The sequence below is a fragment of the Halichoerus grypus genome, chromosome 14, assembly GCF_964656455.1.
Source record: "Halichoerus grypus chromosome 14, mHalGry1.hap1.1, whole genome shotgun sequence".
Classification (NCBI taxonomy): domain Eukaryota; kingdom Metazoa; phylum Chordata; class Mammalia; order Carnivora; family Phocidae; genus Halichoerus; species Halichoerus grypus.
Genome location: NC_135725.1, coordinates 33,327,519 through 33,340,217, shown reverse-complemented (window position 1 = coordinate 33,340,217; position 12,699 = coordinate 33,327,519). Strand labels below are relative to the sequence as shown.

At 44.4% G+C, this 12,699-nt stretch overlaps 1 protein-coding gene across 1 annotated transcript in view; it reads left to right on the top strand.

Annotated features, from left to right (window-relative positions):
* Positions 1-2,128: 2,128 nt before the first annotated feature.
* Positions 2,129-12,699, top strand: part of GLDC (glycine decarboxylase) — a 95,196-nt gene continuing 84,625 nt past the window's right edge. Inside the window, exons 1-2 of the mRNA XM_036065798.2 lie at positions 2,129-2,630; positions 3,174-3,252. Of these exons, the coding sequence (XP_035921691.1) occupies positions 2,376-2,630; positions 3,174-3,252 (334 nt within the window). The 5' untranslated portion in view covers positions 2,129-2,375. The remainder of the gene's footprint in view (positions 2,631-3,173; positions 3,253-12,699) is intronic.

The following is a 12,699-nucleotide window of genomic DNA, read 5'->3' as shown; positions in this document are numbered from 1 at the left end:
GTGTTCTCATTTACTTCAAACAGAACCAGGTCAGATAGCTAATCCCAGATTCCTATCTTTGGGGTCAGTTTCCTAAAGCTACTTTTGGCCTCAGATACAGGCTATGTTAAAGTTTATTTAGAAAACATGGAGTATTTCAAGCAGAGGAGGATTAAAATGCCAGGAATGGGTGTATATAAAACCACTGGAAGGACTGGAAGAGCAAAAAATAGAGTAGATAGACCACCACTATCTTCTGGTAAACCACTGAAGTTCAATGAGAAATTCCTGTTGCCTCCTATGTTGGAAAACCAAAGGACAGTTCCACTGAGGGACACAGCTGCCCTGCTGTACCAATATGGGTGGCTGGTAAGGAAGCACTTTATGTCTGCTACCACTCATGCATCTGTCTGCTGCTGTCAGAGAAATAAGAAAACGATTTCTGCTTTATTCCATTTTCTAGTTCTCCCACAAGTTTATTTTGTTGATAGAAGATTAATAACATCCAGAACCCTGGAGCCATACGAATCTGGGAATTATAGTTCTCTGGCTTCTAGTCCCTGTGATACACAGAGTGTATAGACAGGAATAGAGATGGCATCCCACGCTGAGGGTATCCCCCAACTTTTATGAAGGCTGTAATGAATGAAAGCCTGTTCAAAGACATTCAACCCAGCCCTTCTAGCTCACCACCTGCCCCTGCCTGCCATATGCACACATTTTGCGTACTGTTTTGTTTTATACTTTCCTGCCTCTCTGCCTAGTCTATGTGCCTGACAGCTACAGAACCCAGAATGTGCAGAGGATGATTGAAGGAGAAAGCTTAGAGGAGAAAAAAACAGGTTCTACTTATCTATAGTCTAAGTAATGTTCTGATGGCTTCCGTCCAGTCCTATCTTCCTCACAGTAGGACAATTGTAATTTTGAAAGTTCATTCTTTGTTTTTTAAAAATATTTTATTTTATTTTTAAATATTTTATTTATTTATTTGACAGAGAGAGACACAGCGAGAGAGAGGGAACACAAGCAGGGGGAGTGGGAGAGGGAGAAGCAGGCTTCCCGCCGAGCAGGGACGCTGATGCGGGGCTGGATTCCAGGGCCCCCGGGATCATGACCGGAGCCGCAGGCAGACGCTTAAGGACTGAGCCACCCAGGCGCCCCTAAAGATCTTATTTTTAAGTAATCTCTACACCCAGTGCTGGCTAGAACTCACAACCCTAGAGTCACATGCAGCACAGACTGAGCCAGACAGGTGCCAGGAAGTTCGTTTTTTTGTTTTTTTTTTTTTTTACATTTATTTATCTATTTTAGAGTGTGTGAGGCAGGGGTGGGGGGACGGGCAGTGGGAGAGAGAAAGAAACTTTAGCAGACTCAGCGCTCAGCGCCAGCCGAGGTGGGGCTCCATCTCACCACCATGAGATCAGACTTATGCCGAAAGCAAGAGTTGGCCGCTTAACTGCGCCACCCGGGTGACCCTTGAAAGTTCATTCTTGGTAAAAATCTCAAGAGATAGCTGAGAACTTAGATATACAAAATTTTCCGACTAAGATGATAATACAAAATATATACCTCAATATCTTTTGCATCCCTCCCTCCCCACATATATATGGGGAGAGACAGAGAGAGAGAAGTGACTCAAGCCTACTGTTGGGGCAATTCTTTCAATGTATAATCTCTTTAAATCCATCAAACTGTGTGAGATGAGAAAACTGAAACTCAGAGGTTGAGTAACTTGCCCACAATCATAACTATAAAAAAACTTTCATCTGCCCATATTGGTTTCCATGAAATATAACCGGGAACGATGCCCTAAAATTAATGAATGGAAACTAATTATTTGAGCCTGGCTTCTCTCTCAGAATCATCCTTCATCTCAGCTGAGTTCCCCCAGGCACTTCGCCCGCAGCTGTGCAGCCGGATCCAGCGCCAGTGCGGTCCCAGACCTTGGCCCCGAGCTCATGGATCGCCCTGGTCCCCGCATCAGCCAGAGATGGAGTAGGAGTGACTGAGGATGGCAGGCTCGGGTCAGGAGCAGGACTGCTGAGGGCCTGAGAAGGGAGTAGGAGAGGGGGCGGGGCGGTGTGTGCCCCGCCCCCGCCCCTCTGTCAACTCCCATTGGCCGAGGCTTTCCTGGCCCCATCCCACCGCCCGCCCGCAGGACGACGCTTAAAGTGTGCCGAGCAGGTGCCTCGCGTGGAGCAACAACTTTGCGCGCGTGTTCAGGCTGAGCGCTACGCCCATTCATTGCCCACGAGCGCCCATCCGTCTGTCCTGCGAATCGTCCAACGATAAGGGGCTCCAGGCAGAAGGCAGCCGCCACCTGGAGGACTGCGACCAAAAGAGGCCGAGAGCGCGGCTGACCCTCGCGGGCCGGGCAGGGGACTGTGGCCGCGACCATGCAGACGTGCGCCAGGGCCTGGGGGCTGCGTTTGGGCTGTGGAGTTGGGGGCGGCCGCCGCCTGGCTGGAGGCAAGGGACCAGTTTGGGTACCGCGGGGCCGTGACAGCAGCAGCTGCGGCGGGGACAGCAGCAGGGCTGGGGACTCGCGCCTCCTCGAGCGCCTCCTGCCCAGACACGACGACTTCGCTCGGAGGCACATCGGCCCCGGGGACAAAGACCAGAGGGAGATGCTACAGGCCCTGGGGCTGGCGGTAAGGACCCCACCGGCCTTCTAGGGCCTCATCCCGCCCTGCCCGGTTTCTGCCGGCGCGGCCTCCCGGCCCCCGCCCGGAGCTCCGCTTTGCTCCGCGTGGGACCCGCTCCCGGGTCTGGGGCCCTGGCGTGGAAGCGAGCCCGCGAGTTCGGTTCCTGTGCCCTAGCTTTCTCTCACCCGTTTACTTTCTCCACCCGCTCTTCGCGCCTCAGAACCTTATGTTTTTCAACCCAACTCGCCCTCCTGATGAACCCTAACTTTGCAAAAGGAGGACCTCCTGGTTTATCCGATTATCTCCGGTTGCTGACTGAAATCAAACCTGGAGTGGTGGAATCACTAACCGAATTCATTTGCTTTCCTCCAAGTGATTTCTGGTTTGCTCAGAGTTGTTCTTTTCTTTTTAAAAAAGAAACCCTAATTAGGCGATTTTAAATGAGGTTACCACAAGCCTTTGTAGATGCAAAACACAGAGGTGACTCTTTCAACTCCCGAGGCACTTTCCTCTCCCTTCAGTGTTCACGGACTTATGTTTTAATTTTAGAGCATTGATGAACTGATTGAGAAGACAGTCCCCGCCAGCATCCGCTTGAAAAGACCCTTGAAAATGGAAGATCCTGTTTGTAAGTTGCCGGGAGGGCTCCCTTAGACTCCGCTTGCTCTGGCCTATTTGTCTTCTATGGTCTCTGAAAATCCAGCTCTGGGTTAGGATTGCCCAGGACTGGGAATATGTTTATTCAAATAAAATAGCGGCGGTACCTTAAGGGACGGGAGATGGTGGAATATTTAGTTCCCGGAGCAGTCAGTTCTGTACCCTAGGTTGGAGTCCATGCCTCGCCTTTCTAGGTTTTTATCTAGGCGCCAGCAAACTTCCCAGTGGAAGGCAGTGCACAAACGCGCGTGCAGGACTCCCCACTTCCCAGGCAACCGTCCCTCCCAGGCCATGGTTCTCATATCCTTTGGGTTGAGAAGTGTCCTCACCTCTGTGCAAGTCAGGATACTCTGAAGGGAAAAAGGAATTGCCTATGATCATACAACTAGGGAAGTGGCAAAAATAGGAGATGCAGACATGTGTTCTCCTAACCCAATTTTCTTTATAGGACTAGAGCTTCACATTGTTTTCTTATCTCATGTCCAATTTCATTACTTACGCCTAGTGTAAGGCAGCAGTACTCTTCAAGTTCAAATGATTTTTATAAGGAAACATGCAAATAAGATTTGTGCTTGGTTAAAAAAGCTTAGTTTACTCATAGAATTAGAATTTTGTTATACATTTAAATATTTTTAATAGTCTGAAGACTGACTGACTTTCAAAGGTATTTTTATGTGAGCACTTGACTTCCATGGGCTTAGGCATGAATTCACATGTCAAAGGATTAGTTAGGCAGAGTTGAAGAGCACCCTCTCCCTCCCTAAACAGGAAAGAATTCTCTTGGAGGTTATCTGGTTTTGAGTCATAGAGATGCTGTCTCATATTTTTGGAGTCAGGTAAAGAGAAGGTACTTTGTTTTGTTTCAGGTTTTAGGACAGAAAGGATATATAAATGGCAAACTTTATTTTATTTTTTTAAGATTTTATTTATTTATTTATTTAAGAGAGAGAGAGAGAGAGAGAGAGCACGCTCATGGGTTCAAGCCGGGAGAGGAGCAGAGGGAGAGGGACAACCAGACTGCTCTGAGTGCAGAGCCTGACTTGGGGGCTCAAACTCACAACCCTGAGATCATGACCTGAGTGGAAATCAAGAGTCAGCCCCTTAACAGACTCAGCCACTCAGGTGCCCCAAACTTTATTTTGTTTTAAAGTAGACAACTTGAGGGGCGCCTGGGTGGCTCAGTGGCTTAAGTGTCTGATTCTTGATTTCTGCTCAGGTCATGATCTCAGGGTCGTGAGATGGAGCTGGTGAGATCAAGCCCGGCCTTAGGCTCCCAAGCTGGGTGTGGACCCTGCTTAAGGTTCTCTCTCCTGCCCCTCCCCCCTCCAAAAAAAAGTAGACAACTTGAGGTATGAAGCCAGTCCAGATCCAGTGGGCTAATGTAACTCAAACTATGATGAGGACTGCTTCCCTGGTTGGTTTCAAATGTGAACCATTTCTCCTGATGGCAGGGACCTTGCCTTTAGAAGATAAAATAGCACATTTTGTTCAATTGAACTGATTGAGACCTAAGGATAGCTGGAAGCGTTATCTATTTCAATTTTAGGAAATAATAATCCTGATTTACTGGATGTTTAAAAAGTGAAGAGTTGTATGTTTTTGTAAGGATTTATTCATTTATCTTAAGGGGGAAGGGGCAGAGGGAGAGAGAGCGAGAGAAACTCAAGCAGACTCCCCAATGCAGGGCTTGATCTCATGACCTTGAGGTCACCATCCTGAGATCAGGACCCTGAGATCACAACCTGAGCCGAAATCAAGAGTTGGTCGCTTAACAGACTGTACCACCCAGGTGCCCCAAGAATTTATTTATATATAAAGTGAGCAGGGAGAAGGACAGAGGGAGAGAAACTCAAGCAGATTCCCTCACTGAGCAGGGAGCCCAACATGGGGCTCGATCCCACAACCCTGAGATCCTGACCTGAACTGAAATCAAGAGCCAAATGCTTTAACCCACTGAGCCACCCAGGCACCTCCTGAGTGGTATATTTTTATTTTTTTAAAAAAAGTTTTTATTTGACAGAGAGCACAAGCAGGGGGAGCAGCAGCAGAGGCAAAGGGAGAAGCAGGCTCCCTGCTGATCAGGGAGCCTGTCGCGGGGCTCGAGCCCAGGATCCTGGGATCATGACCTGAGCCGAAGGCAGACGCTTAATGACTGAGCCACCCAGGTGCCCCAGCTGAGTTGTATATTTTTATTTTTTTATTTTTTTAAAGATTTTTATTTATTTATTTGACAGAGAGAGAGCGCGCAAGAGCAGGAACACAAGCAGGGGGAGTGGGAGAGGGAGAAGCAGACTTCCCGCTGAGCAGGGAGTCCGATGTGGGGCTTGATCCCAGGACCCTGGGACCATGACTTGAGCTGAAGGCAGATGCTTAACGACTGAGCCACCCAGGCACCCCCGAGTTGTATATTTTTAAAGCAAGCCTTAGGTAATGCCTTTCTGAGACTTTCAAAGTCAGAAAATGTTTAGGTCAGCCCTTTTTACAGTATACTCTAAAATAAGATGTTTTTAAAGAGCATTAGAGCCTAGGAAACATGTCAAAGTTGCCTATCTAAAAAAAAAGTTGACGGCACCTGGGTGGCTCAGTCGTTAAGTGCCTGCCGTCGGCTCAGGTCATGATCCCAGAGTCCTGGGATCGAGCCCCGCATCGGGCTCCCTGCTCCGTGGGAAGCCTGCTTCTCCTTCTCCCACTCCCCCTGCTTGTGTTCCCTCTCTCGCTATGTCTCTCTCTGTCAAATAAATAAATAAAATCTTTTTTAAAAAAAAAGTTCAGCTACTCATTTCCAGCTGAATAATGTGAACATTGGGGAATTCCGTTTCTCCTCCTTTGTCTCATTGGAATCAGGCTCCTGTTAGTAATTTGCAACTTACCTTTAAACTTTAAACTCAGTGGCTTCTGTGAGATTTGGGGCTGGTTTCATCTGGTTATTCTGAGGTGGCTCAAAAAATACTGCCCAGTCAGGAGGACCCCCTGCCACCAACCCCGCTACTTCTTGCCTGTAAGTGGACTGGCTCTCCAACAAAGCTTGCTTCTTGGAAGAGTAAGCTCTGCTTAGTACAGGCACAGAATGTGTCAGACAGGCATCAGTGTTTTGCGGAGGTGTGCACACGTCATGGTTAATGAATGTTCTCCACCTGGGGAGAGGAAATTGGTCCATGTAACTTCCAGTAGTAGCATTTCCATAGTGGAGCAGCATTATCCAAATGGTTTAATGTTGAATGCCCATGCTCTGTTGTAGTCAGAGAGGAATTCTAGACCCAATATTTGTTCACTGTATACATAGGAAACTAATAAGAGCTAGTTAGTTATATGAGTCTTAAATGCCTTCATTGCTGAGCAAAAAGAAGACTGAGAGCTATAAGTACCACAGAGATACTTGGGTTAGTTTTTACACATAATTTAATAATCTCAAACATTTATGTAGTACTTACCATGTGCTGGCCACTTTTAAAAGTGCTTTGCATGTGTTAGTTTAGTCCTTATACAACCCTGTGAGGTAAGCACCATTATCTGTTCTAAAGATAAAGACACCATGGCATACAGAGGATATGTCATAACGTGCAGTGGAGACAGAATTTGACTCAGGCGGCCCAGCTCCACTGTCCACCCTCTAACCACTAGTCTAAATCATTGTCTATGTTGTTTACAGATATGCACAAATCCAGTCATGCCAGATTCCCCCTGCCATTTGCCAACTGCTCTGTTGGAAATGCAGTGGCATGCTGAGAGCACAGATGTGGGAACACTCAGCCACTAGCAGGGAGAGGGAAGGGGTCACAGGTGCAGGACTAGGTTTGGGTATTGAAGGATGAATAGTGATGTTCTACTGGACAAGGCTGGGGGAGGATGCTGCAGGCAGAGGGACCATCATGTACAGGACAGAGTGGCCTGACAGAATCAAGAAAGTACAGATGATTCATCTGTCATGAGGATGCTCCCCTCCCCTTGGACATTTAAGTGCTTTGAAAGAATACCTTGATTATCAGTTGGATTCTCAGTAAATCATGCTTCAAAGAAATAAGGAAAACTACTCAATTCAAAACCCTGTTGTCATCCTGTTCAAGTGAATCCACCCTCCTTCACCCACATACACACATAAAGAAAAAAAAGTTGAAAGGATATATGTCAATGGGAGCGTTCATTTCCCTGGATGGGCCATGATGGATGATTTTAGCTTTCTTTTTATTCCCTTGCTTTTTCTAGATTTTCTACAATAACTATATTTTGTAATTATTACCAAATTTAAAAGTACTTTATGAACCAACCCAATCACTTTTAGCTACGGTGTGCCTTGCTGTGTAGTATTTTCAGTGAAGTCATCTCAAGCTAACCAGACTGAATTAGCTTATAACTTCACAGAAGCTGCAGGGTTTAAAGTTTACACAAAATTGCACATTGCTTATTGTGAGAATGCTTAGGAAGAGAGAGAAGAAACTAACCCCTCTAATGTTCAAATTATTCGACCAGAACCAAGCAGCTGAGCTGTCACAATACTTTTGACGAACTTGTGGGAACTTAATGTTCTAAGCCACATCATTTAGAGTGGTGTTTAATAAATGGTTACTAGAGGGGATGTTGTGTAATGCAGCTGCAGGTGGTGACTGTGTCACCTGGGTGGGGTTGAGCACTCTCCTGCACTGACCTCCAGGGCACCTAAACAGAATAGCTGTTCCCCAGACTGTGGATGGCAGGTGTCTTTCAGCTGGATGACATACATCATTGGGTTTTGCCTATAGAGTTTGTGACAAGGCTCTCCCTTGGCCTATTCCTGACCAAGTTACCAGCTTATATGAATTATTTTATCCTTAGGATAATACCAATGGATTTTCCTTACATGTTTTCCTTATTTCCTGTGGAAATAAATGAAGACAAACCAAATGAGAAAAGCAAAGCCTATTTATTCTGAACTTATAGCAAGGGAATCAGACTTTTGTTTTGGCAGAGGAGTGGGAAAGCCTTATAGTGAAATAAAGGAAAGGGCTCAGGTATGCCCATGTTGGGGGCTATTGGCATGCAGAAGATGTAGGGGGGCAAGTAGAATCAGGGGATCCTGTGTGATTGGTTAAGGATGCATATTTGGCTTTGTATGGCTGGTCCTACATTGGAAGCCAAGACCAAACTTCAGGAAGCTGTCAATTATTAATCAAGTCCTGGCCAATAATTTTGGTCCAATTATTACATAAGTTATTGTACAGTTTGCTGAATTGTCACTGAAGATAGCAATTTGGCTTTCTGTAAGTCTAACTTACAGAAGACTGGCTTCTGTTGTTGTTTGTTTTAGAAAGGGTGTTGGTTTCTTGAGCAGGTTGCTGCAGGTTGTGGGTGAAAGTTATGTGGTAGTATATGGTCTAGCCATTGTTTGTGTATTTAGTCTCTCACAATAGAATCTGTCTTGTCCTTATATTTTTGTCATTAATTCTTTTTAGGGAGACAGCTGCTGATCTGAGTGATAACCTTGGTCTATTGCCCGAATTGCTAAATTTCATTGGCCATCTAGTATGTGCAAAGCACTGTGAGGAAAAATCGGTGAATAAACATAATCACTATTCTCAAGAAGCTTACTCCTTACCTTCTTAATATAAATTATGTCAGAAAGTTAAAAAGTCCCAGGTGCCATGAGAACTATGGAAAAAATGCTATGAGTGCTCAGAAATGTGAAGTTGAATAAAGAAGAGAAATAAGGGTTTCTGAAACAACATAAATGAGTTAGAAGCAAAAGCAATTATCTTTACATTGACTGTTTTTTTGGTGTGTCTATAAGGAAAAAATGCAAAAAAATAAAGGCAGTATCTTCACTGAGAAAAAGAAAAGGCAAATGCAACATGGCAAGCACAGTTAGGGAAGTATTTTAGTATTGTTGGAATCTCATCATTGATGGAATCTTACCAGAATACTTATGCTGTCAGTCATTTGGGGATTCTGGGTATGTTCCAACACCACAAAGCAATTCTTCAACTAGGTGTTCTACAAATTTAATTCAATTCTGACACTATCTACCTGGAGGTAGCATCAGATCCTACAGGTTAAGGGCTTGGTTCCACGAAACTGTCCCCTCTTTAATTGCCAATCCCAAGTCCACCTGTGCTTCTGACCAACAAACTATATTGGAGGTTCCCACAACCCCCTGCTTGGATTTGATTAATTTGTGAGAGCAGCTGAAACATTTCCATATTTACCAGTTTATTTTTTAAATTATTTATTTGAGAGAGAGAGCACGAGGGATGGGAGGGTCAGAGGGAGAAGCAGACTCCCCACTGTGCAGGGAGCCTGATGCGGGACTCTATTCGGGACTCCAGGATCACGACCTGAGCCGAAGGCAGTCGCCCAACCAACTGAGCCACCAAGGCGCCCTACCGATTTATTTTAAAGAATGTTATAAAAGATACAGATGAACCACCAGATGAAGAGGTACATAGGGCGAGGTCCATAAGGGTTTTGAGCACAGGAGCTTCTTTTCCTGTGGGACTTGGGGTTCACCACCCTACCGGCATGTGGATGCGTTAACCATCCCAGAAAATCATCAAAACTTGTTGTTCAAGAGTTTTTACAGAGCTTAATCTGTATCCTCCCACCCCCAACCCTTCTCCTTCCCAGAGGTCTCTGGGTGAGGCCAAGAAAGTCCCAACCCTCTAATCAGTTGGTTTTTCTTGGTCTTTCTAGCCAGACCCATCCTGAGGCTATGTAGGGCACCACTCTCAATCACTTCATTAGCATAAACTCAGGTGTGATCAAAAGGGCTTATTTTTTAAAAAGATTATTTATTTGAGACAGAGCATGAGGTGGAGGAGGGGCAGAGAGAGGGGGAGAAGCAGACTCCCTGCTGAGTAGGGTGCCCAACCTGGGGCTAGAGCCCAAGACCCCAGGACCATGACCTGAGCGGAAGGCAGACCTTTGACTGAGCCACCCAGGCGCCGCTCAAAGGGCTTCTTATGAATAACAAAAGAATCCTGTTACTCAAATTCCGGAGACCATATATATTTTTTATTATACCAGTGGTATTTTAGTTAAATGGTGGAGGTATATCCTGATAGAAGTGGAGAAATAAAAATATTAATTTTAAAAGAGATGAATTCTAAAATAAATTATCCAAATTTTCCCCCTTTTCAAAATTAGAATACAAACTTGATACCTGTATAAGTTATCATTTTTAGCATTAAAATGTTGTGGGGGTGCCTGGGTGGATCAGTTGTTTGTGTCCAACTCTTTTTTTAAAAATTTTTCTGTTATGTTAATCACCATACATTACATCATTACTTTTTGATGTAGTGTTCCATGATTCATTGTTTGTGCATAACACCCAGTGCTCCATGCAGAACGTGCCCTCTTTAATACCCATCACCAGGCTAACCCATCCTCCCACCCAGTGTCCATCTCTTGATTTCGGCTGAGGTCATGTTCTCAGGGTTGTGAGATTGAGCCCACATCGGGCTCTGTGCTCGGTGTGGAGTCTGCTTAAGATTTTCTCTCTCCCTCTCGCTCTGCTCCTGCTCTCTCTCTTTAACTCTCTCTCTCTCTCTCTCAAATAAATCTTTAAGAAATAATAAAGTAAAGTGTTTTGTACTTCCTTATTTTTAGACATATAAAGGATACAAACATGTAAACATATAGTGATGAGAGGCCAAATAAAATAGGTCCTGTGACTGGGACAAAGAACTTTTTAAAATGTAAAAACAACTTTTTTTCCTCTTCATCTTGCTGAAGGATCATGGAATTTATCCAGTATCATCAAATATATTTTATATAAATGAAATTAATTCTTTAATATTAATTTAAAAACTGACCTTTTTGGGGGAGGAAGCTATTACATCTGTTATCTCTTGTTGTATAGGAAATTAACTGCAAAATTCTGTGGCTTAAAACAACCATGAACATTTATTATCCTCACAGTTCCAGGAGCAGCTGGGCTGGATGGTTCTGGCTCAGGGTCTTTCACAATACTGAGGTTGCACTGCGGTCGCTCATCTGGGCCTGGAGGAGCCGCCTGCAGGGTGGCTCACGTGTGACAGCTGGCAAGTTGGGGCTGGCTGTGAGTGGGAGGTCATAGTGCCCCCACATGGGTCTCTCCACGGGCCACCTACCTGTCCTCACATGGCAGCCGGATTCCCCCAGAGCCAGTGATTCAAGAGGGAAAGAAAGCCAGGCAAAAGCTATCCTTTTTATGATCTACCCTTGGAATTCCAATAGCATCACTTAACACCATTTTCTGTTGATTAGAGTGACTCATTAAGTCTGCCCTGAATTCAAGGGAAGGGGAATTAACTTTCACTTAAAAATTTTTTTATATTTGAATATAGTTGACACACAATGTTACATTGGTTTCAGACGCACAACATGGTGATTTGACAAGTTTATACCTTCTCTATGCTGACCACAAGGACAGCTACCATCTGTCACCATAGAATGCTATTATATCATTGACCGTATTCCTTATGCTGTGCCTTTTATTCTCGTGGCTTATTCATTCCATAGCTGGAAGCCTGTATTTCCCACTGCCCTTCACCCATTTCCCCACCCTCCTCTCTGGCAATGATCAAATTCTCTTATTTTTATTTAAGAGTTTATTTATTTGACAGAGAGAGACACAGTAAGAAAGGAAACACAAGTAGGGGAGTGGGAGAGGGAGAAGCAAGCTTCCTGCGGAGCAGGGAGCCCGATGTGGGGCTCCATCTAGGACCCTGGGATCATGACCTGAGCCGAAGGCAGACGCTTAACGACTGAGCCACCCAGGCGCCCCCAATTTTCTGTATTTATAGTTCCGCTTCTGTTTTTTGTTTATTGTGTTTTTTAGATTCCACTTACGAGTGGAATCATATGGTATTTGTCTTTCTCCGTCTGACTTTCATTTAGCATAATATATCCAAAATATATAAAGAACTTATAGAACTCAACACTAAAAAAACAATCTGATTAAAAGATGGGCAGAGGACCTGAATAGACATTTTTCCAAAGAAGGTATGCAAATGGCTAACAAACACATGAAAAGATGTTCAACATCACTAATCATCAGGGAAGTGCAAATCAAAATGAGATATCACCTTACATGCATCAGAATGGCTAAAATAAAAACATAGCAAATGTTGGCAAAGATGTTGTAGAAAAAGGAACACGTGTACACTGTTGGTGGGAATGTAAATTGGTACAGCCACTGTGGAAAACAGTATGGAGTTTCTAAAAAGTTAAAGAAATAAAGTACAATCCAATAATTCCACTACTGGGTATTTAACCAAAGAAAATGAAAACACTAATTCAAAAAAAAGAAAACACTAATTCAAAAAGATATATGCACCTGTATGTTTATTGTAGCATTATTTACAATAGCTAAGATATGGAAGCAACCTCTATCCATAGATAGAAAAATGAATAAGGAGGATGTGGTATGTATGTATGTAAATGGTACGATCTCATCCTTCTTGTGGCT